Here is a 27,062-nt window from a genome sequence, read left to right as displayed (position 1 = left end):
TTTCATTCTTTTTTAATTCTTGGATGGCTGCTTTAACCACAGGATCATATATGTAACTTTATATTTTGTCAGATGAGTTATTGGCTCATCATGTGCTCCTTGTTTCCTGATAACTTAATGTGCCTCAGTTTATGCTATTGGTAAAACAAAACACCAAGTAATGACAATGTCAAATATCATATGAGTTTTGAACTTTTCTGGAGTGAGTTGTATAAGATGTTTCGGCTCCTCTGATGGAAAATACTCAATAAAGTATGGTGAGAACTTATTAAAAGTAGCCAACAAACTTCTTTAAAAAAACCCAAAAAACCCCATGCATTGTTGGAGGCAATCCCACCACTCCATTAATGGAATTATTCTGAAAACTCAGTCGAGCTTTTTCTTTGGAGCCTGGTACAGATAGGCACTTTCATCCCATCAAACTTTCTCAGTCCTGTGGATTCTTTTTGGAAATCCAGGCTTGACAGCACTTTTGTAAGATGGAAACAACCACAAGGATGGATCAGACTCTACACACAGAGGGGAGAGGTAATACTGTGTAGCTATAGCAATGTGAAGCAAATCCTGCAAAATCTTGAGGCCCCTGTGTGTCTCTTCATTATATAGGGATGGGATACATTGCCTTTATTTTTAGCATTCAGAAGTCAGGGGGAAATATCTGACCTGGTTTTCTTTTAGGGCTAGTTGAGAAAAACAGGCAGACAAAGATTGTGAATCACCCAGCATGTCCTAGGCAGGTATCCAGATTGTTGTTTCTCTCCTCTGGCTAAGGGAGACTAAGTGACAAGCTTATGGTAGGTATCTAACTTTTAGAAAACTAGTCCTTAGATGAATCTCATCTGTATGCTATTCACTCCAGATGTTCCCATTTGGATTTGTTAGATGCCTAAAGACTTCAAGATGTTAAGCTCCTGTCTCCCCAGCAAAGGAGTGAATATGAAGGCAGAGCCCCCATAACACAGGCTGTGATTGCTTGGGAACCTGCGAGGCACCTGGCCACTGCAGCAAGGAAAAGTAAAACAATAAAGCAAAACGTGATGTATACTGAGACAACTACTCATTTCCCAAAGCACATCATAAATAGTATGTTTATATCGTTAATTAAATGTCTACAACTAAAATTATTTATAATAGAGATGTGAGAACTCAATAATTATTAGTAGTCACCTTGTTTCATTCCAGATGGACTGAACAAAGACTTATTACACTGTATATGAAAGTCTTAAAGAGTTGCTGGCTTAGAAAAGTTTTTTTCCAACATGTCTACATAAAACTAAGGAATGTGATACAGCCTATGAGAGAAAACCTAGTTTGTCTTGACTCCTCTCTTACAAATTTCCCATATAAACAAGAAGGATAATATTTACTTGTGTCCTAAGAAAACAGTAACATACAATGTTAAAGAGGGCTCTAGAAAAACCCACAGCTTAGTATCTTTTGTGGTTGGGTTTCTCAACAGAGCGTAAAGAGAAACTGCAAGACTGAAGTCCAACAGGTTGCTGCCCTTATGGGCAAGAATGCCTATATCTCTACTTGTAAATAAAACACTCCAGGATGTTGGCATGAGCCCTTCCCTACAGTTTCCCACCCTATTGAACCATTAGCACATCCCTTGGCAGTTTTGGCCTGTGTCCAAACTGTTCATCAATTGCTATGTGAAAGCATATGTCATGCCAAGGACCATTCCCAAAAGTAGCGTGAATGAATCTCTACCAAGTTTGTCTCCTTCCACCCTGCTCTGTTCTCCACTGTGTTTCCAACAGTCTTTGCATGCTCATGGGTGCTGATACTTCCTTATGCCATACCTCATAACATTAGCACATCCCCTTATTTTCAGGGTTTGAAAATCCTGGTTTTTTTATGGGGTTTCTCTCCTGTTACTCTGAGCAAACCCCACACAAAATAACAGGCCTATTTACTGAGCGTGGTCAGACTATGTCAGTTGGCCTTCATACTAGAGAATGGTCCCTAACCCTGTTTTATTTAGTGATGCAGATGTACCCAGTGCCTCTGTTGCCTTTAGGAGGGAAGGGATAGTTTCCAGCAGCTGAAATTATGTATCTTTGAGCATGGGGAAGCTTTTCTGTTCCTTCTGCAACTGTGATCTTGAGTCTGGAGGCTTAGGAACCAGTTAGCCAGAGCTGGTTAGATCATTCTCTTTTCATACAGCAACCATTTACTCACAGGCCACTTAGCTGGACAAGAAAACAAATCACAGGGGAGAGAAAGAGGAAGTGGTAAGAACAGATATTACCTGTTGGTTTTGTTATTTGGATCCCATTTTACGAGGCTCTGAACACCCACCACACAGGTGTACTGGTTTCAGCTGGGATAGAGTTAATTTTCTTCTTAGTAGCTGGTGCAGTGCTGTGTTTTGGATTTGGTGTGAGAACAATGTCAATAACAGACTGATGGTTTTGGTTGTTGCTGGGTGATGTTTATATTAAGTCAAGGACTTTTCAGTTTCTTGGGCCCTGCCAGCCAGAGGGCTGGAGGGACACAGGGAATTGGGAGGGGACACAGCCAGGACAGGTGACCTGAACTAGCCAAAGAGGTATTCCATACCATATGATGTCATGCTCGGTATATAAACTGGGGGAAGAAGAAGGGAAACACACATACATCTGACATTATGGTGTTTGTCTTCCCGAGTAACTGTTACACGTGATGGAGCCCTGCTTTCCTGGAGATGGCCGAACACCTGCCTTCCTATGGGAAGTGGTGAATAAATTCCTTGCTTTGCTTTGCTTGTGTGTGTGGCTTTTGCTTTACCTATTAAATTGTTCTTATCTCAACCCTTGAGTTTTACATTCCTTTCCGATTCTTCTCCCTATCCCTCTGGGTGAGGAGGGAGTGAAGGAGCAGCTGTGTGGTGCTTGGTTGCTGGCAGGGGTTAAACCACAACAGGTCACTGCCAGACTTCATTGCTATTATGTTTACTTTTTATTTTTCTTTCCCTCTTCTTTTATCCTCCTTTCTGACTTTTCTTTGTGATGACTGTGTCCATCCCTTATTACTTCTTTGTCCTCTACAGCATGCATCATGAAGATTTCATTTCACCCAATAGACTGAAGGGTAAATAAATCAGAAGAAATCAAGTCCCTCTGTTCCCTGTGAGTAAGCAAGCTTCCCCCTGCAACTTCTCCTGGTCCTCCTAGTAGCTGTTGTCCATTGAATAAACATCATAGCAAGGAAATGTCTCTTTATCATCTCTATTCAAAATCCAAGACTGTGTTGTGCATTAAACTTTTGGAGCCACAGGGTGTGCCAAAATCTGGGTCATATGTTTTGCTATGATGTTCCTACTATTTCAGTTTTGTCTATAAAGGGCAAATGGTAAATCATCTTCCTGAAAATTAATGGAGTGTTTCTGTAACAGGAGGAAAAAGTAAAAAATTTCAAAAGAGTGGCTTATTATCTCAGGCAGCCAAAATTTGCCTTGCCTGCCAGCTGCCTAGGAGTCTCCATTTTTCTTTATTTATTCTTCCAGTTATTTTTTTCCTTAGTTTCATTCACTTTATAAGCTTTCCTGTAATTTGCTGTTTCACTTTCAGATACACACTCATTTTCAGCTCTCTAATTACAGTATTTTGAACTTTAACATTAAAACCAGGGTACCTGTCTAGCATCTTTCCTGTGTAGGTTACTAAGCTCTTTGCAGACAGTAATTAACCAAACCTGACAACAATGCTGGAAGCTTAGGTTAGTGGAGGCACAAAGTGCCTGAATGGTCACATATTTAATAAGTAGTAGCACTAGAAAGAGAGCCTGGGAGTCCTGACTCCTCATTCTGTGATTTCATCATCTGAAGTCATCTCACACAAAGCATAGGAAAATATGGATCAGGCTATCCCTCTCCACATCCCTCCTCTTCTTATTGTAATTATCCAACCATATTTAATCTACTTTATCAATGCCAGATACCTCACCAATCTTTTTGAGTTAATGCTCTGTGATACTCTGATTACTCTGTCTTCTGGTCCGATCCTTTCCCTTGAGATATACACCCCGTCTGCTCTAGTGTGGTAGAAAACAGAAGTGAGTTATTAATGATTATTAAAGTATTACCTTCAGCTACCCCAACCACTGGGTCCAGCCAAGTAATTCCATACTTTTAATTTCTCCTATTTGAAGTTATTCATCAGCAGGGATATCTTTGCCTGGGATGTGGCTCATTGACCATTGCAGGACTCCTTGCTTGTGGTCAGGTTGACAAGCACATTAAGCAGATTTCCCCTCCAACACATGACCAAAGTTTGCAACATTCCTAAGTCACTGCTAAAAACACTCCTTTCTCAGACATCCTGACAAGCTTAAATTTATCTGGAATTCAGGTAGGGACAATACCTTCTGACAGGGAACACGTGCATATATATCCCCCCCCATCCCACATACTTGTAATGTCTCCTAATGTTTGCTGTCTAGATTAAACTCTTGTGCTCCCCATTTGTGTGCTTGGGATGGACTAGGGGCCAGATGGAGGGATGGGGAGATGGTACTGCAGTGATGGGAAGACCATAAGCCAGTGGGCTCAGGTTACTTGTACACCTTGTTCACAGACACTTCAAATTATTTGTCCACAGTTGACAAGGGAACTGTAGCAGAGGTCATGACTGTTTCCCTGCTACTGCTTCGCAAGGTGTCTCCTTACAGGTGAGACCAACCTTCTCCAGTCCCATGCAGATATATCAATACAGCTGGGGGCAACCAACCTTGCACACACTGGATCCACTTGTCTCACTTTCTGCACTGTTTCTAGTAGTCATCATCCCTTCCCATGCTGCCATCTCCCTGACTAATTAATGAGTCATCTTCTCTTGCGGCCTCGTAATGAATTCAAACTATCAGTGGGGCACTGATTTATTTATTTTGTTGTTGTTAAAGGCCTATTCTTCTAAACAATGAAAGGATAAAATCAACTCAGACAAGGTTATTTCACATTTCTAATTTCCAATACCTTTTTTTTTTTGCTAAAGCCACACAATGCTTGCGTGCTTCCCTCTCCCACCTGCTAAGAAAAAAACCAGCACATTTTCAAATCAAGATAAAGCCATCAAAGAACTAACTAAACACGATTAGAAAGGACGTCTCCTTAGCGGGGAAAAAAAATATCATGATTTAGAGCTGGATCCTTTCCAAATATCCCTGTGCAATCAACCAAAGGAACACAATTTAGAAAACAGAATTGTAAAAGTAACTTTGAAGAATCAGTTGCCATGGAAACAGATCTGTAAATACTTAACTGCAAACATTAAGTGACAGTGATATTCCAGAGCCCAGGATGCCTTAAAAGAATGGCAAATTTCACCCAGCTCTTTAAATAATGAAGTCAGCTACGTTTTGATTTTTCTTCTTTTTTCCTCTTTCCTTTCTTTTTTTCACACTATGTGATGCAATCACATCCTCGTTCTCAGGCATGTGTGATAATAGAAATGCCAGAACTGTTTTATAAGAGTCCTAATCTTTTATAACATGGAGGCAGAGAGGGAGTAGGGAGCACCAAATAGAGTCAGAGCAACCTGTGGAGACTGAAAATATGGCCCATAGTCATTCTGTTTCCCTGTAACTGTTGGGTCAGAACAAAGCACTATTGCTTGTGGCTTTTCATTGCAAGAATAAAACCACCCAAACAATGCAAATGACCCACAATTTCTTGTCATCTTCCAGGGAAAAATCTGATGCAAGGAAATAAAAGGGCTATGGGCAATTTTAATTTAAACAAGTGGGTGCATTCATGTTGCACCCTAGCCTTAAATCTTTGCTCAGAGTTAACTTGCTTTTGAGTTCCCCAAATACATTTCAAGACCTAACTCCTGTTGCCTTAAGTGGAGTAAGAGTGCTCTGCTCCCTTGGGGATTCAGGGCCCCTCTCTTCTTATCATGGAGCATCCATGCCCAATGGACTTATCTGGTTCAGTCAAGGGGTGACTTCATCTGAAAGCCTCAAATGTTTGCGGATCTTTGTGGGGCAAAAAACCCCCAAAAACTCTCTACCCCTATTAAGATCAGAAAAGTCACCAGCACTGGTGTTTCCTCCTGAGGAAACAGTGAGAGGTGACTGCTGATAGACCTTTCCCTGGCTGTAAGCACTGATTAAGGAAGACTTTTGTAAGCATGCTTTTCCAAAATTTTGAATGTGTTGAATTTTTAGATGTAATTCAAAAGATGTGCATGGTCTCCTCAGCCTAAAGGCAGGTGAGATGGGTCAGCAGTACTGTAGTGTGAAAGATAACTTAAGGGATAGCCTGTTCATGAAAACATAGTGGACTGTGGTTAAATTTCTAGTGCTATCAGATGCCTGTTAAAAGCCTTGCTCATCTGTTTGAAGTTTTAGCAATATAGGTTTTACTGCAGTTTTAAACCTAACATGAACAGAAACTGACTGCAGGTTAATTTAACTTGTAGAAATCTTTCAGGCAAGGTGATTCCTTTTTGGCTTCTGACAGATGATGCTCAGAGCCTAGGAGCATCCCTACACTGCTAAAATAGCATATGGCTTTTCCAGAGTAAAGGGCTAGGACAGAAGAGAGGATTTTTCTCACTATAATTCTGCTGTTGGCAAGCACTTGGATTTGAACCTGAGATCCTTACTGCTGAGCAACAGCCTGTGAATATCTGCAAACATGAGTTTAGCTGTCGCTTTAGGAGGACATTTATTAACTCACTTGTTTTCATCATTCTGGTTGAGTTTGAGAGACTCTTCCCTGTTGCTTGTTCTGTTATCCTACTGAAAGCTGAGCACTATTATCCTTTAAGCTGATTTTTTCTGCCCATCTTAGGAAAAGAAGGGATGGGCAGAGGAAGGAAGACTGTAGATTCCAAAGATGCAAGAAAAACAAGAGGGGGGCAGAGAAATGCAGTTTGAAAGGAGCCCTGATGCCTAGCATGATCGCCATTTGCTCACACATTTTATTTGCTGGAAATCTGTACAGCTGTAAGAGACTCATTTCTCCTCTGTCTAGTCTTGGAGATTATTTAAATGAACAGCAAAACACAGAGGAAAAACCTAGGTATAGATAAGTTAGCAATCAATTTATATATATATATATGTATATATATTTATAATTTTTTAAGAGGTATCTTTATCTCAGATGGATGAAAAGTTCCCACCTGGATCTCTCCTCCACTCAGCCTGTCTATCTCTGCCTCTCACATACATGGCATCTGTCTGCGAACCACTGACAGTAAACTGTGATCTTTCTGGAATGAAAATGAGGATAAGCACTCCTCCTCTGGATACATGCTTCAAGGAGGTGTGTGTGGCAGGCAGAGCCCAGAATAAGGCAGGGAGAGGAGAGGTGGCTTTCATTTGAAAAATACATGGTGTTTTCATCCTTGAGATGGTGTGGGGGAAAGGAAGGGGGCATGGCTCATCACTTTATCACTGCCTGGGCGCTCGCCTTGTCATTCAGCACTTTCATGAATGTAAAGAGATTGACCTTAATAATGTCACACAAGTACTGCATTGCCACTGACTTCAGACAGGTGATAGCAAGGAATTATAATGAGTTTCTGCAAAAGCCTTCATCACAGAAATTACAGGCTTTTTTCCTCTGAGCCTGCATGCCTTCCAACATCAGGATTTTGGTTCAGAAGATAGGGTTGGTGTGGTGTATGAGGCACGGACTTTGCAAGGATTGTGAAGCAAAGATCTTTATTGTTAGTTAGTTACAGCTTTTATAAGTTCATACTCTGTACACGCGCTGCTAAAAGCTTTATTATTGGTCAAGCTCTACTGTCCACGCGCCCAGTTCACTATAGGCTACTCTCTGCTGTTCACACTGTTTCCTTATCTTCTGGAGGTGAGATCACATTCCTCTTTTTTGTCTCTGTTTCATCCAGGTTTCTTCTCATACTCCCTCAAAATTATTTACCTCTTTGCTGCAGGATCTTACCTGCACATCGTCAAAGCAAGGCCACAGCTGCACATTATCAATGTCAAACAACCCACTGTTTCCATCCCCTACAGGTTGGGAGTTTGTCTAGGGAGAGAGACATACATTTTACATCATACTTGGACCCTTTTGCCCCTTTCTTTCTCTACTGTGTCCCTGGGGTTTTTTGTTTGGTTGGTTTAGATATTTTTTTTCTCATATGCAGTCAAAAAAATTATTTTCCTACTGAAAGCAATATGCTGCTTGCAAGTCATTCTGTACTTCGACAGGGAGTGGAAGAAAGTTTGGCCCTTGTGACTGTAAAAATTTAATTGGGTGGGAGGACGGGGACAATGACACACACAACACAACATGGGACACACATCTTCCTTTGTCACCATAGTTATCCAGACTGGGCTGTGAAGGTCTCCTTCTCCACCGAGGACCATGCCACATGGCTCTTTGGCCATCCTGATGGGTGTGTCCTGGTGACAGTACTCTCAAACATCATGCCTGCCTTCTTCAGGGCAGCTGTTTTGGTCTCAGTAGGGTGGACAACTGTTCCTGCAGCATAGCTTGGCTGCTCAGCACCCAGAGTGCCCATGGCTGGGACCCCAGGAAAGCAGGTTCAAGTTGACTGTCACTGTTTACTGTAAGTAGCATTAGTTTAGTCAGTTTGTGGTCATTTGTGTTCCAATTATTGCAGTAAAGATGGTAAAATTCTCCCAAATACAGTCCTTTAGACTGGTGCTCATGGCCAGTACATGTCTCATGGCCATTTCTTGCTTCTCCATTAAAGTTTCCATTGGTTTTTTTTTAACAGATATTTTGAGAGGTAGTGAAGCTAAGCATTCCTATCCTTGGGATATCCTTGCATAGGTATCCTTGAGTTGAGGGCAGGAGAGTGCCTTGCTTTGTCACTCTCCATGCTGAACAGGATACTGGATGTGGCACTGTCTCAATGTCTTCTTCTCTATGCATGTGTTCAGCTGATTTCAGTGGTGGTCTGCAGAGAGCAGTGGATATATGCCACACAAAATCAAGAATTACCTTCATTGAGATGTGAAAGGAGAACTGTTAGGCAGTCACTTTGTGCAGCTCTGCAAAGGTCACTTGTGTTCTTGCTGAGCATCTTCCAAAAACACTGCAGGAAATGGGAAGATTTGACTGCCCTGTTTTTTATTGCAATTTGGGAACATGAGCTAGTTTCTCCATGTGACTCAAAAGTATAACTCTAAGTGCACGTTAACCTCATCAACTTTAGCTATTTAAAACAATTGCTGAAGAGTTTTGACTGAGACAAGACATCAGCTGAGCTTTTGTCCAGTTCAGGCAGCTCCTACCTGATTCACTCTGCCTCAGTGTAATCATCCATACAACAAGGTCTTGCTTGAACTGTTCAATTCCTAAATGGATTTTTTTTAAAAGACATTATGTGTGTTATCTGTGTAGTTAGCAGCTGTCATATGTCAGGATCAACTAAGCGATGATAATGCATGGCAGAATTATTTAAATTATACATGGGGTTATTCTTAAGTGGTTAAAAAAAGGATGTCTGTCACTCAAGCCCATGTTATCCCAGAGGTGTACACCTGCTGCTGGGTCTCAGGTGCGTTCAGGACAGGCATTTGATCTCCTCCTGCTTTCATTCCTCTTCATGGAAATGGGTTAGTCCTTGTGAGGGCTGTTGTGAGACCAAAGTCCAGTTACAAAGTGCTCTGAGAAATAGGGGACTGAAGAGGAGTATTAATGAAGAGTGACCTTTTTCATTAAAGTGGCATGCTTACATTTGCCATAGTGTACTTTATCTTTCAATTGCCACTGACTTGGTTACTGGCAGGTGAATCTGTCACTGCTGACAGGTCTGCTGTGTCAATGCAGTTAAAGGGACACTGCCAACATGTGTTACCCCCTCAGGAATAAAATGTAACTTACAAATAGTTTCAGGTGCTGTGTTTGCCCTTGAGTAAAGTAGTAAGTAGACCAGTTAGTTGTTACTGGCTTCTTTATGATGATATGTTATTAGTAATTAAATGCAATAATAATAATGAATGCTGCCCTCAGGCTTGAGCAAACTCAGAAACTCGATCAATTCAGGCTGCTTTGTTTAGAATTCCTATGTAAGTCTTTGTCTTCAGAAAAAAAACACCCTGATGTTTCACATATTTAATTTTATTCCTAAATTATTTTGAGTTACTGTTCACCAGTAAGGTATGCAGGAGTAATGCAGGAAAGGCAACTGATGAGTATTTTTACTAAGTGAGGAGCTTCAGAGCTGTAGATGTACGTCATGCACAATTACATGTTCTGAATGCTTTAGTTCAAGAGAGGGGAATGAGCTACATTTCATGTCTGTGAGGTTCTTGAATCTAGCAAAAGAGCAATAATTGTGACTGGATTACACCAGCTGCCTAGCTAAACACCTGTTGTCTTTATAGCAGAAACTTTCTGTATGCCTCCTTTCAATTCATTGTCTATTTCTTTTTCATTTGCTATTTCAAATATTAGAAGGATGTGATTAAAATAACTGCCATGCTGACTTTGAGCTGTGCATTGTCCTCTTCTATGTTCTCCATGCTGGCTCAGCCAGGATTTTAACACCACACAGCCACATCAGTGGTGGTGGTAAATATGATAAGAAGGAACAAAAATAATTAAACATATAACTTGGTGAACTCAACCTCATTCCTCTAGTCCCTCAGAGCAAGTGAGGGTAAAAAAGACTATCTGAAGAGATTTTAAGGGAATTGGAAAGAAGTGAAAGGGCTGGGTGGGTTGGAAAACATTTTTAGGATGTGTACAAACACAGGTTTGCAAAAGATAGTTAGAGGTATATTGTGTGGTGCCACATGAATTTTCAAGAGAGACAGATGCATATGATCAGCTTCCCCTCAAAAGAACTCTAATTGTTACCACCCACCACTGGGAGAAAGGCTTATCCCTGCTATGCTTTGAACAAGACAACAAGCTTTTGATGGAAAGAAAACCCATTACTTTACATCTTGCTGTAATGTATTTTAAACACCTTTATTTACCAGCAGTGGCAATAACTTCCTGTTGTTATCAAGGCATCACCAGCTAAAGGAATGTCTCAACTGACGGTGCACGAAGTCAAGAAGTTCTGCTCTCTCTGTCTATCTTTGTATAATTGACTCTGTGAATTATGAGGGTGAAATGGGAAGATCACCATCTTCCAAGGTAGCAAGCACTATCTGAGCAGAAGATAAGGACCAACACTGTACAGCTCAGTACAGCAAATTCTGTTGTCTCTTTTAATACCCACAATATTTCATCTGCAGAGACATCAACCAAAACCCAAAAAAATTAACACTAATGTAGCTAAGTCTACTGTTCTTTGCCAGGCTTTATCTCATCCTTGGCTAGGCTGAAATCTGATCAGTAGTGTAAATCCAACCTCTCTGTCTTGAGACAGATTGCTGACAAATTTGAGAACTAGCATCAGTTTTCTTTAGCTCTAAGTAACCTCTCAGATGTATTTCACTTGCATTATAAGTATAAAAAGCAGTGGCCAGTTAATGAACCTGGAGGGCAGGGTGCTTGGAGATATATGTTTTATTTATTTTTCCGCTGCTAAAGATAATGGGTTCTTCATGTAAAAGCGCCAAAAAACAGCCGAAGAAGACAAAGCCTACTGGACATACAGCAAAAAGTTCTCTGAGAAGAGCCAGTGGCATAAGAAAGACCCTCTGAATTATCAATTCCCTTATTTTTGAATCCCATTGCTTTTTTTTCTCCTGATTTTCCCTTATCTTTCCTTTCCTGTTGATATCTCTTTAATTGATTCCTGATTACACCAGTAACAAACTGTTATTTGCCAAACAATAGAACCAAGCTTCTCTCTTCGACTTAGGAAAACACATGCAGCTTGTGATAATTTCAGGAGGGTCAAACTGAAAAAGGTATAAAGAATATAAAATGATCTGATGGTAACTGATAAAGAAGTAATCTGTACAGACTCTTTGTCGTGGTTTAACCCCAGCCGGTAATTAAGTACCACACAGCCGCTTACTCACTCCCCCCCTCACCCAGAGAGGTGGGGAGGAGAGTTGGAAAGGAATGCAATACTCCAGGGTTGAGATACAACTGAGATAAAATAAAAGCAAAAGAACAATAATAATAATAACAATAACAGCTATAGTGAAAAGGAGGGAGAAGGGGAGAGGAATGAAATCCAAAGGGAAAGGAGAAAAGAAAACACACAATACAACTGCTCACCACTCACTGACGCTGACATATGCTCAGCCAGGCCCCGAGCAAGGATGGCCAGCCAGGCCCCAAGCAACAATCGGCAGCCCTGGCCACCCCATCTCCCAGTTTATATACCAAGCATGACATCCCAAGGTATGGAATATCCCTTTGGCTAGTTTGGGTCACCTGTCCTGGCTGTGTCCCCTCCCAATTTCCTGTGCCCCTCCAGCCCTCTCCCTGGCAGGGCCTGAGAAACCAAAAAGTCCCCAACCACACTGTTCCCACACTAAACCCAAAACACAGCACTGCACTAGCCACCAAGAAGGAAATTAACTCTAATCCAGCCCAAACCAGGACACTCTTCAAGCAACTACCTTGTTTACACTCCCTGGACTTTATACTACTAGGAAATCCTGTATCCTGCAAGAATTACAATGCAGTATAATCTGCACCTGAGTTCAATGTGTGCTTCTCGGAGTCATTATCAACTCCAGCTCTGTTTGCAATGCTTAGCATATAAATTATTTAAATAAAACTACATAAATCATTCACTTTTTCCCCCCTTATCTTTAACAGACACTGCAGAAAGTTCAGCACTAGTGGTGTCGTGCTTTGCCAATCAGATAGGAGTGCTGAAGCTATCTCATAATATTGGCAGTGCCCAGATGACCATGAGACTTAGGAGGCATCTACCAAAAGCTGAATGATAATAACACTGGAACAGCTCATCACCAGTGATGGGCTGCTTTCTGCTTACCAGGGTTAATGAGGAGGTCTTTACAAAGGAATTACAGGAGAGATGTTTGTTATGGAGTTGGTACAAGCTAATCTTGTTAAATGCTTTCTGTTTTGCCTTTGGATGCACCCAGGGATTGTTGTTCTTGCTATGGAGAGAGAGAGAGAGAGAGAGAGAGAGAGAACGTCTGTCTGTCTCTCTCTCTCAAAAGCTAATCTGTGACCAAGCCTAGTGCAGTGTCAAGGGACCCTCCCCTTATGAGACATCCTGACCTGGGTCCCTTCTCCCCTGATGAAGCATTTACAAGGATGAACAGGAATGTGGTCTTGGTCTTAATTCTCTTAATTTCACATTTCAAATATGATTTAAGTAAGCAGACTCTGCCAGGTCTCCTGATTTTGCTCTTATTGATTTGTAAACCTGTGAGGACATGGTTGAGTGAGATTTCTGACTATGCCCAGATATTGATAGCTGTGGGGTTTGTGGGGGCCATATTTCAGCTGTATGAAAACAAATAATTTCTTTTGTTCATCACAGTCCCCATGGACCATCCATGTGATGGTTCAATACTGGTTTAAACAATACAAGACAAAATCCAAGACATTGATAACTACCTGTTTAGTCTTGAGTTAGTGTAGCTATCAAGGACTGATGTCAATCCAGGATGCAGGAGAGCAAGATAGAAAAACATATATTTAATATATTAACCCATTTGAATAACATATGGATGGCCATGGCATGATCCTTGTTGAAGGGAGAGGGGACTACAGATCATATGGCAGGAGGACATGATGTTAAAAGACACCTGCTGAGACATGTTGTGAAGTATCAGAGCAGCATCCCCTTCATTGCATGTCTTGAAGCATTGTATAGACCAGGTGGCAGTAATACAGGGGAAGGGGTATGGCCTGTTTTGACACTTCAGTGAATTTGAACATGCTAGAAAGGCAGGCCCAAGGTTCAAATGATTTGAGTGTGATGGAGGGAGTGTTACCAAAATCTCGGAATGAAGAACTTATCGACACCAATGTGATGTAGATAAGCAGACACTTCTTTATTAACGGCCGGGTGCATGAGTGAGTCCTCTCATGATCAACGCACACCAAGTTTCAAAATCATACACCATATATAGAACTTGTTCATGCATATTCATTGAGTATTCATGCATAATCATAGTATTTCCCGAAAATCATTAGCATACTCTCCTCCCACATCCAATTCTGCGCAGTAAAGGTTAGAAAAGTCTAGAAATGGGTCTGGGGTACGATTTGGGTAGGTGGTATATGAGTCGGTGGTCGCAATCTCCCCCTACCGGAATTACCTTTTACTAAAGTTCACGGTTTCTTGGCAGGTAACCACAAGCTGTTCCAGTCAACTCTCCCCAGTTCCCATTAATCCTATATTCTGACATTTCAATACACTTCCTACATACAGAAGACTAGTCAAATAAAAAGAAATCCTCTCCCCAGTCTACCCGTAAATACTGTATCCAATTATCTTCAATCATCTTGAATCTTAAGTCTATTATCTAAGTTCTAATCATTCCTACTAGGTGGTTCTTGTCGCGACGGAGGGAAGACACAGTCACTCAATATGAGTGATCAGCAGACTTCGTTTATTGTCTCTTACAGTCACCTTTTATGCCTTCTTATAATCAGCTCATACATATTACAAAAGTTAAGCTCATTATTGGTTAGTTGCCTAAATACCAAGCCCGCCCCTTGTTTCTCTTCTGTAGTTATCTGTTCCCACCTGCAACATTCTTTTCCCACCGAAATCTTCCTGTTATTGTGTAACAAGGACAGCCAAAGACAGTGTTTTTTGCTTTACTTCAGATAAGCTGAGAGCGATGTGCATTTTTGTCCAGCCAGCTGGACTATGTCTATGTGACCCTTTTCAGCTAGCCAGTTATCCACAATTCCCCCGTTTTTATTTTGGGCGACATAGGCTCGGTTGACCATTTTCAATAACAGCGTTTTAACACAGGAAAATACACAGCCAACTTATAAAATCTCAGTTCAGAAGTATAATTCCTGAAATACTTGAAAAATAAAGTTAGCTTGAAGCTTTAATTTAGATGCTCTTTCTGTTCCAGTGATATAAAAAGTTTAAAAAATTCAAAGGTAATTTTAAAGTTCTGAACATGGACTAATGCAAGCTCAAAACCCAAAAAGAAACCAAACTGATGTTTGACTAGGAATATTTGCAAATATTTTAGTGGAAAATCCCTGACCATTAACAATTTTCTGTCCAAATAACAACTGCCCTTATGCAACCAACCAGTCCATACATTTTCTGAAGAATACCTCATTGATATCAAAGAATTAACAAAGGGGAAAAATTAGTTCTAAGCTATATACATTCATAAGTGGATTTTTCAATAGTTACATACAGATTTACACACTAAGCCATAATGGCTTGTAGGTGATACACACAAGAAGAGTACGTTGCTTATCTGTCTGAATGTCTATGCTAAATTTGACAACTATGCCACAAGCCAAGCCTACATGGGTGCTGTGTGTTATGCACGTTCCTTAACAAACAGAAGTATAATAGACAAATTCCCAAGATCTAGTCCCCAACCTAATTATATTATTTTGTAGCCAATTAAGGAAAATAACACAAATGTGCATATCTACATGTGCACACACCTTTTAGTTCAGAACCAATCCGTGATAAAAGGCCTTAGCCTTATGGCATCATCAAATCTTAACGAGTACAGTAATTAAAAATGCAGTCTTACTGTAAGTGCAATTTATGCTGACATTCCCTCAAATGCTACACGTGAGAATTTCTCACTCAACTGCCTCAAGTTAAAATAGTAGTATTTGTTAATATGTATTAAAAAATCATTAATTCTCTACAATAGCAGTTGACTTCCATAACACTATGTAAGCAAAAGAGGCTTAAGATGGGTTTTCTGAATGCTAACAATTTATTTTAGACTGTCTAAACTCAGGTCTTGAAAGATTTCACTCTGCCAGACGTAGAAACACTGTTGCACTCCAGTTGTGATATCCCTTTTCCCAAGTTGTCACATGCACATCTCGCTCAAGCAACATTATTGTTAAAGTTTCTCTCTGCTACATAAAAGCATATTGCACTTGTAGATATAAAAGACAGCACCCTTACTTAGATTATTACCTTATTACCTCATAACTCTGAGTATACCTTGTATCTCTGATTTCATCACTTCAAAAATTCACCAGAAGCAGATAAAACCACAGCATCAGACTAAACTACGCCTTAACTGCTGATTCAAATAAAGGCATTCTCTTCAGATATGCCTAATGCTTACAAATAATTTTGGCTGGTTTTGATCAAAAAACTATTATTACAATAACGATCAAAAATAATAATCCCGTTTGCAAAATGCCTTTAAGCCAGCCTCCTAGTCCCAACCAATTTCCACATTCAGAATACAGCATAAATACAGAATACAGAATAAATTATCTCCATCAAGGCAAAAAGGCTTCTCTTTAAGCACAGAGATGTTTGCTAGTTCAAGGCAGAAACCCATTTCTTGTAGGGGACATCTGAAGCACTTTTTTTGGTGGGTTTGTAATGAATTCCGTATTTTTCCTTGAGGAGCTTAAGCTGTTCCTCTTGTTTCAGGAGTGTTTCCAACTCTGAGTTGTCCAATAGGTCCGTATTTCCCAAACATATCATACATTTCCTCTGCTGTGATTTTATACGGCAGGTTCCGAATATAAAGGATCCCATTGACCTCTGGGGGCAGCCAGATGTTAGCTCGCTTGGCCGCTTGCATCGCCATGGCGCCGATCGGAGGGCGGGGGGGGGGGGGGGATGGTGCCGCCTTGGAGAGAAACCGCGGCCGGGAAGGGGCCTGCCGGGCCGCGCGCCGCCGCTCGCCGCTGCCGCGGGGGACCCGGATGCTATCCCATACGCTAATAACCCGGGTAATGCCTTTTTACAATCTATGTCCCGAACGCTCCGCTTTTCTAAAAAGCATATGAGCGAATCATACGTCGCTTGTCTCTCCATACCTTCGTCAGCGCTGTTGCAGCCTTTGTGAGAGAGACTTCGGCGACGTGTGGCCGGCGGGACCCTCTGTAGGTGCTCCCGGGCGCGGGGACTGTGCCCTTCCGCCTCCTGCGCTGCTTTCAGGACCGGTACCCGAATCTCCGTCGAACCGTGGCTCGCAGGTTCAGCCCTCTCTAGGGTCCCTGTTCGGGCGCCATTTGTCGCGACGGAGGGAAGACACAGTCACTCAATATGAGTGATCAGCAGACTTCGTTTATTGTCTCTTACAGTCACCTTTTATGCCTTCTTATAATTAGCTCATACATATTACAAAAGTTAAGCTCATTATTGGTTAGTTGCCTAAATACCAAGCCCGCCCCTTGTTTCTCTTCTGTAGTTATCTGTTCCCACCTGCAACATTCTTTTCCCACCGAAATCTTCCTGTTATTGTGTAACAAGGACAGCCAAAGACAGTGTTTTTTGCTTTACTTCAGATAAGCTGAGAGCGATGTGCATTTTTGTCCAGCCAGCTGGACTATGTCTATGTGACCCTTTTCAGCTAGCCAGTTATCCACAGGTTCTGACCTATTCTTTTGGCCTTGCTACAGGGCTGTACAGAAGATTTTATAGCAGCTTTTGCTGTGCAACTACAAGTTTCATTAAAATATATTTCTTATTCCAAATGTTTTTATAAAATCAAATAAAGTCAATTAATTCTAACTTATTAGTAGATCTGTAACAGGAGCAGACTGCCACCTTTCTGATGGCACAATGAGTATCATGATATTTGGTGGTTTTCCATTTACCCACAGACTTTGTAAAGTATTCACACATATAACAGCCTGTTTTTCTTTAATTTAAGTAGTAAAAGATTACATTTTGATTACAGAATTGTAGAGAACGTCTGGCAAACCTAAACCCTTAAAGCACAGAAGAGCAGAAAGAGAACAAAATTACCCAAAGTAATCCTTAAAAAACCAAAGCAGAACAAAAAACATTTTATTTTAATCTATCCTCATGATTCAGGACAAACAGGGAGAACAGATGCTCCTATCTATTTTTTCAGCAGTTTGGGGTTGCTGAAATACAAGCAAGTGAGAGATATGTCATATTCATTAAAGATGGATGTGGCATGCTGCTTTCTTTTTAGGCCACCAAGAGATGACATTCTGTGTGGTGATAACGAAGAGAATAAGATGTTTCTATTGTTTTCGTGCTTGTCTGTATTGAACTAGGTAGATGTAACCACCCTGGAGACACTGTATTTACCTCTCTTGCCTTATTTACTTTGTTTCTTTTGTTTCACTTCAGGGGACTAGGCTGGAATTGACATTTCTTTCTATTCAGCAGCCACCTCCTCTCTCAGTGCCAGGTCTCTGGGCACTGAGTTAAGCCAGACTGTGAAATGGACCTGCTGTAAAGAGTATTGAGGAATTGCATAGATAACACAACATGGCTTGGTTCACCGAAGTGAACAGAGCAATGAAAAGGGTCTTTCCCCCTCTGAGAAGTCATTGTAACAACAAGGGGAATGATTGTGGGGATGACAGTTGTGAGACACTTGTTGCTAAAGACACTTTTCCACAGATGCTGCTGAAAGGATTATGCCTAAGCCTTTTCCTCCCTACCCTCACTCCTGAGGTAGTCTGATTTAATGGTGGTGAGTGCAATCACAGAGCTGAAGATCCCTGGTGCAAAACACATTAGAACAGAAAAATTCCCCAAAACCCTCGTCAACCAGCCAAGCCCAAAATGGCCAACTATGTGGGAGAGCTTTTCCAACTTGGCCAAATGGGGTAGACACCCTCCCCAGGACTACTCCAGTGGTCCTTAAATGCTTTGTTACCTCATCCTGTGTAGCCAGGAGGCCTTACGTGAGAAAGATGGGATGGGGCTACCAATAAGCCACAATTCTCTCAAATAGTTCAGTGGTTTTATGTGGTAGTTCAGAAATGGACCCTTTTTATTCTGTTTCCATAACTTTATTCATGCAGATGATTTGAAGAATCAGTCAGCAATATGCAGGCGAGCAGAGGTTATCTTTATTCAGCAGCGCTGGGTGCATGGGGGATTGCTCCACCAAAGTCATGCACACCGAGGGGACTTTTCAGTCCCCCCTTTATACAAGTTACTCATACCTATTCATTAGTTTTCCAAGAAATTGTTTACATATTCATTACAATTATGAGAATTCATTTACATATCTCGTGCCTGCGCAATGTCCTTGAGGAGTTGTCTCTATAAAGTCTCTATTCCTTAGCGGCCATGTTTAAAGTCTCCATCTTTGCCATGTTGCATGTACAACAGGAATCTAAGATAAAGTGTCCCTTCTAAAGATAACCAACCCAAGGACTTAGCAGTCTGTGCATCCGTCATGTGGCAATAAGGGTCCTTGGACATTTCCCGACTTTTAACTAAACATAGCTGTGTCATCCTTTAGATAAGTGGTACAGCATTCACTATTCAAGACCTCAGAAAAAACAACCATATTTTAAAGAAGCTGCCAAAGGAGGAATTCTTTGAATTATTAAGTCTGCATTGCTGCAATCGTACACCTTTTCACATTTCCACCATGGCACTATTTTATTCTCCTTTTCTCTCAATTAAGTTGCTTTATCATTGACTGAGGGTAAAACTGCAAAAGCTTTTCCATCCCAAGTAAAACATCAAGGAGTTCTGGCCATGTACTGAAGTTGAGAAAATATGGACATGGACCTAAACCGAATCCCAAACTACTTCTTTTTCCTGTAGAGTTTGATTATTCTTTTCACATTTTGTCTCTGATATCCATACACTGGTGTTTGTTGTAACCATCTTAGGGTAATAACACCATCCCTTATTTCCTAAACCTCCATATAATCCAGGTTTTGCTACAAATTGTCCTTTACATTCCCAAACGGTTGAATATACTGGTGATTCTTCCCCAACTTTAACCTTTTGTAATTCCCAAGTCTCCCTAGGTTCCTGTTTACAAGTCATTGTCCCATTTTCATATTCTAATTTGGTCAGATTCATAGTTAAAATTCCCCATGGAATAGATTCACCTACTGCCCTCGGTATTGGTAAATAAGCAGTAATCTGCGTAACATTCTGCAAATTGGCAAATCCTTTATTCAATCCTAACATCAAATTTTTCTCAGACATATTTTGGGAATGTTAATCACTTGTTCTGTTTCTAGTTGTCTTTTGTTCCTATCCACCAAGTCAGCACTACTTTCCAGCATAAAATCCAAAGAACAATCAGAAGCTGATATGATAAATTAGACATGTTTCAGAGTCAGTTTTAAAGTTTCTGGATCACGGGTAACAATCTTCCATGGAGTAGGTGCTTTCTTCACCCGAGTATAATGTATCCAAGCTTCTGATTCTGCAATCTTGATAGCTGTAAAAGTGGTTAACAGTATCTGGAAAGGTCCCCTCCAGCGCTCCTGCAAAAGTTCGGAGGTCCACGTCTGTTGCAGAATGGCTGTGTGATCACGGCCATGACTCCCTTGAAGATCTTTGTGAAACAAAGTTAGCGTAAGTTAGCTGAAGCAGGCCTTGCAGCTATGCTGAGGCATGCTGATAAGGAAGCTGAGAAAAACACACTGACCTTGTGCCTAATGTTGTAAATAACTTTGAGGAATTCGCGTAGACAAGAGAGGAAAAAAAATATATGTAGCTAGCTAACCGCAGAAACCGCAAGTAGGAGGACGTATGAAAATGTAACCCTTTGGAGCTTAACCAATCAGCAGATGACTAGTAGGCATAATTAACTGGTACTGTATATAAGACATAATCGCGCCGTAATAAATCGAAGCTTGCTTTATCACTCATATTGAGTTTGCCCGCTTGACTTCCCTCGCCGTCAACACACGTCTTCACATAGACATAGTCTCCTGGTTGAAAGTCATGCACTGAATTCTCCAGGGATAAAGGTCTATTCCAAATTACTGCACTCTGAATTGCAGCCAAAGTTTTCCCTAAAGAAAGCAAATAGTTATACACATCTTGCTTTCCTTTTACACGTATGTTTGGATTTGGTTCTGGAGACTCATATGGTTTTCCATATAATAATTCATAAGGACTGACTGAGGTTCCACTCTTTGGCTGTACCCTGATTCGTAATAATGCCAATGGAAGCGCTTGAGGCCACTTTAGATTAGTTTACTTTGCTAATACTTTGGACTATTTCGGCAACAAAGTGTGGACCTCTGTCAGAAGAAATTCCAATAGGAACTCCAAATCTTGGAATTATTTCTTGTAGTAACCACTTCACTACTTCTTTTGCTTGTGTGGTGTGACAGGGAAGGGCTTCTGGCCATCCTGTAAAAGTATCAACCCCCACCAGGATGTACCAGTACCCATTTTGTCTAGGTAACTCTGAAAAATCTACTTGCCAATAATCTCCAGGTTCTGTACCAGATTTCAGTCTACCCATTTTAACTCTTTTCTTAATCAATGGATTATTTTTCAAACATACTTCACATTTTGCAGTTATCATTTTAGCTATTCCCAACATTTTAACTGATACTACTTGTTTCCGTAAAGAAGCTACTAAGGTTTCTGCTCCCCAGTGACATTCCTGATGTCTTGTTTGGATTATTCTCTCATCAGAAGAGGTGGAATTACTACTTGTCCATTAGGAGTTACCCACCACCCAGCTAGGTTTTTCTTAGCATTTAATAACTGACCCAATTTGTCATCTTCTTCTGAATATCTTGGCTTTTCCCTGGGAAGGGTTACTGTTATAGAAGGAATTACTGCCATCTGTAACACTTATTTCTTTGCTACCTTTCTTGCCGTTTTATCGGCCAAATTATTTCCAGCAATTTCTTTTGTGTTCCCGATTTGATGTGCCTTACAGTGCATGATTGCTACTTGATCTGGTTTCTGAACTGCTTGCAATAATTGTAAAATTTCTGTTTGATGTTTAATGTTTGATCCTTGAGAGGACAATAGCCCTCTTTCTTTCCACAAAGCCCCATGGACATGCACTACCCCAAAGGCATATTTTGAGTCTGTCCAGATATTTACTTTCTTCCCTCTACTTAGTTCTAAGGCTCAAATCAAAGCAGTAAGTTCTGCTTTTTGGGCTGATGTGGTACTCGTCAGTGCTCTTGCTTCTATAACAGTGGTATCTGTTACCGCATATCCAGTGTATCGGACTCCTTGCTCCATAAAGCTGCTTTCATCAGTATACAATTCCCAGTCTGGTCGCTCCAATGGTAAATCTTTCAGATCTTCACGACTGAAATAAACATACTCGATGGTAGCCAAGCAGTCATGTTCCAGTTGTCCTTCTTCCTGTATGGAGCTTAAAAACACTGCAGGATTTACCAGGTTAGTTGTCTTTAGAATCACATCATCTTGTTCAGTCAGTACCGCCTGGTACTTCATCACTCAGCTCGGAGTCAGCCAATGTCCCCCCTTTTGTTCTTAAAACAGTTATCACCATGTGTGGGGCATAGACTGTTATTGTTCTTCCCAAGGTCAATTTCCGAGCTTCTTGTATGAGCATTACTGTTGCCGCCACTGCTTGAAGGCAGTTTGACCACCCTTTACTCACTGTGTCCAGTTGTTTGGAGAAGTATCCAACTGGTCGTTTCCAGCTTCCTATCTTCTGAGTTAACACTCCCAGTGCAAGGCGTTGTCTTTCATGAACAAACAACTGGAAATCTTTGGTTAAATCCGGCAGTCCCAAAGCTGGTGCAGACATTAAGGCATGTTTTAACTCTACAAAAGCCTTTTGCTGTTGTGGGCCCCATACAAAGGGAGAATTCTTTTGAGCCTCGTACAACGGTTTAGCTCAGGGGTCCTCAAACTCTTTAAACAGGGGGCTGGCACGCAGATGAAGTGGCAGGCAGTCATCTGTGGCTGCTTGGTTTCCCCCCCCAACCCCCAGAGGGGGAGGGCAGGGGGGTTCTGTAAATACTGGGGGCTGGATTGAGGACCCTGGGGGGCCATATCCATCCCATGGGCCGTAGTTTGAGGACCCCTGGTTTAGCTGTTAGCCCATAGTTCATGATCCAAAGGTGACACCATCCTGTCATTCCCAAAAACGCTCTGATTTCATGAATATTTCTCGGCTCAGGTATACTGCAAATGGTTTCTTTACTATCTTTTCCTTATTGTCGCTGCCCTTTTGAAATCTCAAAGCCCAGATATACCACAGTCTGGCAGGATATTTGGGCTTTCTTCCTGGATACCTTGTACGCATTTAGTCCAAGAAAATTCAAGAGGTCAATAGTAAACTGTATACAAGTAAACATTTCTTTTGTAGCAATCAGTATGTCATCCACATATTGTAAAAGTAAATGTCCAGGCCTTGATTTGTCCTGTTTCCAGATTTCAAGCTCCTTTGCCAGCTGATTTCCAAAAATTCTTGGACTGTTTTTAAATCCTTGGGGTAATCTGGTCCATGTCAGCTGCATCTTTCGCCCAGTTTGTGGATTTTCCCATTCAAAAGCAAACAGTTTTCTGCTTCCCTTTTCCAAAGGTATACAAAATAAAGCATCTTTCAAATCAAGCACTGTAAACCACTGATAAGTCTCCCTTAACACTGTTAACAACATATAAAGATTTGCTACTACAGGATAAATGTCATTAACTATTTGATTTACTTCTCTCAGGTCTTGCACTAACCTATATTCACCTGAGGGTTTTCTGACTGGTAAAATAGGAGTATTATACTCAGATTCACATTCTTCCAAAATTTTGTACTCCAGAAATTTATCAATCAATTTCTTTAGTTCCTGTCTCACTTCTGGTTTGATTGGATATTGCTTAATTTTCACTGTCTCTGCTCCTTCCTTTAAGTCTATTTTGACAGGCTCTGCTAGTTTCTATTTACCAGGAATATCTGTTTCCCATACTGTAGGGATCACTGCCAAATCCACCTCCGGCGGAATTTCCTGCTCCTTTACCTTTTCTTGTATCATCAGGATTTCTCCCGGTTTTGACTCAGGTATTTTCAAGAAAAGTTCTCCTTCTTCAAAAACAGTTTGTGCATTTAATTTGGATAACAAATCCCTTCCTAACAAGGGTATCGGACATTCTGGTACATACAAGAATTCATGTGTAATTATCTTATTTCCAAATTTCAAATCCAGGGGTTGCAGGAATGGCCTGTTTTCTTCTTTCCCTGTTGCTCCTATTATATTGGATGTTTTTGCTCCAATTTTTTCCTTTACAGGTATTTAATACCAAAAATGTCGCTCCTGTATCCACTACAAATTTAACTTCTTTTTCTCCCAGCTTAATTATAACCAGAGGCTCAGCTGGGTTCCCCTCCAGTCCCCTTCAATCATCTAAAGCCATTACTTTGGCTATCTCCTGATGAACATTCCTATTTTTAGGACAATCCCTTTTCCAGTGTCCTTCCTCCCTACACAAGGCACACTGATTTATTCCTAAGGAAGTATTAAAATTCCAATTGCCACAGTTCATAAATCCTCCCCTTCCACTGAATCCTCGTCCTCTTCCTCTGCCTCTTCCTCTGCCTGCCGTCTCTGTCATTACGTCCAGTAATCTACTTTCCCTACTTTTTCTCTGTTATTATATACTTTCCATGCTGCCTCCAGCATTTTATTCAAACTTCTTGAATCCCCTCCCTCATGTTTCTGGAGTTTCTTTCTTATATCTCGTGCTGATTGTCCCATAAAAATCAAAGCCAATTGTATCTGAGCTGCCTCTGTCTCCACTCTCAAATCAGTATATTTCCTGGCAGCTTCCTTCAGTCTCTCCAGGAATGCTGAGGGAGATTCATTCTTGTCTTGTCTCACTTCATATAATTTAGACCAATTCAAAGATTTAGGCATGGCATGTTTAACTCCATATAAAATCCATTTCTGATACCGACTCAGTCTTTCTCTGTGCCCCACATTATTTGTATCCCACTGCGGATCCCCAGATGGAAAATTCTGCTCTAATGTTCCACCTGTTGTTCCACTCAACACAGCCACCTCTGCCTGTGCTTTGTCAGTCTTTAATACCATCTGCTTCTCTGTATCATCCAACAAATTATCCAGGATCACCTATAAATCACTCCAGTCTGGGTTCTGTGTTCTGATTATAGTATCTACCACTCTGCCCACTCTTTCAGGATCTTCTCTATAAATTCCTGCTGCCTGTTTCCAAGCCATCAGATCCACAACTGAAAAAGGCACTTTCACATACACTGGCCCATTATTACTAACTCCCTGTCGCAGGGGAGCTATTGTTTGTGCCTGTTGTCGAGTTCTTAGGGAAACAGGAGTATGAATTACAATCTCGGACAGCCCTCCTCCACATCCTCTATTCCACTACTCTCTGGTCCCTTCACCTGTTCCTGTTCCCTATATTCTCGACCTCAATTCCTTTCTCTGCTAGGAGGGGATATATCTAATTCTGGTCCTTCATCAATTTCAGAAGCAATTCTCTTCTTCAAGCAATCCTTCCCAATCTCACAAGTTGAGCAACATTTTTTCACTTTCTTATTATCAGAAGTTATAGCCATTACCAAACTATCTCCAATAGTTAGCTTGCATTCATCCTGCCAATCCTTTCTCTGTCTTAAGTAAAAGAACAAATCCACATATGGCATTTCACTCCATTTCCCTTCTCTTTTACAAAACAGCATTAACTGCAAAATAGTGTTATAATTCAGTATCCCATTCATGGGCCACTTTTCCTGATCATCCAATATATACAGAGGCCACCAATGATTACAATATTCAATCATCTGACTCTTTCGCAGATCATCATGTAAATCTCCCCAAAGTGCCAATAAACATCCCAATGGAGAATTTTTCGGGATTTTGTCATTTCCAGCCAGATTACCCATACTTTTACTTTTAAACAACTGAGTTAACTTAGATGCCATGGTATAATCACTTTACAATACAATACACAATCACTCAAATCTGTCACTCCGATCCGCGGATCCGAACTCCACACTCGCTTCGTGCTCAATTGCACATCTCACCCTTACAGCCACACTCACACTTTTCTACAATTGTTACCTTAAATATAGGTATATAACACAATATTACACACTTCTTAATTCTTACTCAGTATACCATCAAAAAAAAAATATCCACAAAATAACACATGAAAAACTTCTAACTTCTTATTAGAGGCACTACCTTAGAGAACACTCTACAGCATATAGGTTCTCTTGTCTCTGCTATTGTCCAACCATGCAATAGCTTTCGCTTATGTCTTACAGGCTTCCTAGGCTTCCACTTCCACAAGGATCCTTTTAGTCCAAGTGCACAGCTTTCGCCACGTCTGACAGGCAGACATATACAATGGGACTCGAACCCACTGCATGGGACTCTAACCCACTTCCTATAGTGGGACTCTAACCCACTTATACAATTACACAAGAAGTGTCTTACCAAAATCCAGGGAACGTCGCAAAGAGCCTTACAGATCGGGGATCGATGGGTATCCCCGAAAAATACTCAGTGCCAGCTGGAACCGATCAGGTCCCTGACTCCTCCGGTCTCTCTCAACGAGGTCCCATCTGGGTCGCCAAAACTGTTACCAAAATCTCGGAATAAAGAACTTATCAACACCAATGTGATGCAGATAAGCAGCCACTTCTTTATTAACAGCCGGGTGTGTGAGTGAGTCCTCTCACGATCAACGCACACCAAGCTTCAAAATCATACACCTCATATAGGACTTATACATATTCATTAAGTATTCATGCATAAACATAGTGTTTCCCGAAAATACTCTCCTCCCATATCCGATTCTGCGCAGTAAAGGTTAGAAAGGTCTGGAAATGGGTCTGGGGTATTATTTGGGTAGGTGGTACACGAGTCGGTTGTCACGATGCCCCCTGCCGGAATTACCTTTTACCTACATTCACTGTTTCTTGGCAGGTAACTACGAGTTGCTTCATTCGACTCTCCCCAGTTCCCATTAATTCTACATTCTGACCTCTCAATACATTCTCCTAGGCTACACGTAAATACTGTATCCAATCATGCATTCATTCATGAAACTGTTATCTAAGTTCTAAACATTCCTACTAGGTGATTCTGACCCTTGGTATGGGGTTGTATAGAGAATTTCATAGTAGCTGTCTGTTGCTATGCAAACACAAATTCCACTAAAATATTTCTTATAACTCTATATTCCTAATCAAATGTGGTTAAATAATTCTAACTAATAGCAGATATGTAACACAGGGAGTAAGCAACTTCAAAACACTTGTTTAAGTAAAAAGATTAGGAGAAAAAGAAAGAAAGAAATCCTTTTTTTTTTTCTTTTTTTTATTTCTGGGAGCTG

General features: G+C 40.9%; 1 protein-coding gene across 47 annotated transcripts in view; it reads left to right on the top strand.

The window, feature by feature from the left end:
• LOC129783139 (CUGBP Elav-like family member 4) overlaps positions 1–27,062 on the top strand; it is a 773,173-nt gene that overhangs the window by 434,534 nt on the left and 311,577 nt on the right. For 12 of the 47 annotated variants that reach the window (XM_055792912.1, XM_055792939.1, XM_055792919.1 and 9 more), the window contains exon 4: positions 3,713–3,730. The exons of the other annotated variants lie outside the window; for them this stretch is intronic. In XM_055792912.1, the coding sequence (XP_055648887.1) occupies positions 3,713–3,730 (18 nt within the window). The remainder of the gene's footprint in view (positions 1–3,712; positions 3,731–27,062) is intronic. 47 annotated transcript variants of the gene reach the window in all.

This window comes from Falco peregrinus, chromosome W (assembly GCF_023634155.1).
Source record: "Falco peregrinus isolate bFalPer1 chromosome W, bFalPer1.pri, whole genome shotgun sequence".
Lineage (NCBI taxonomy): Eukaryota > Metazoa > Chordata > Aves > Falconiformes > Falconidae > Falco > Falco peregrinus.
This window is presented reverse-complemented; position numbering and strand designations above follow the sequence as displayed.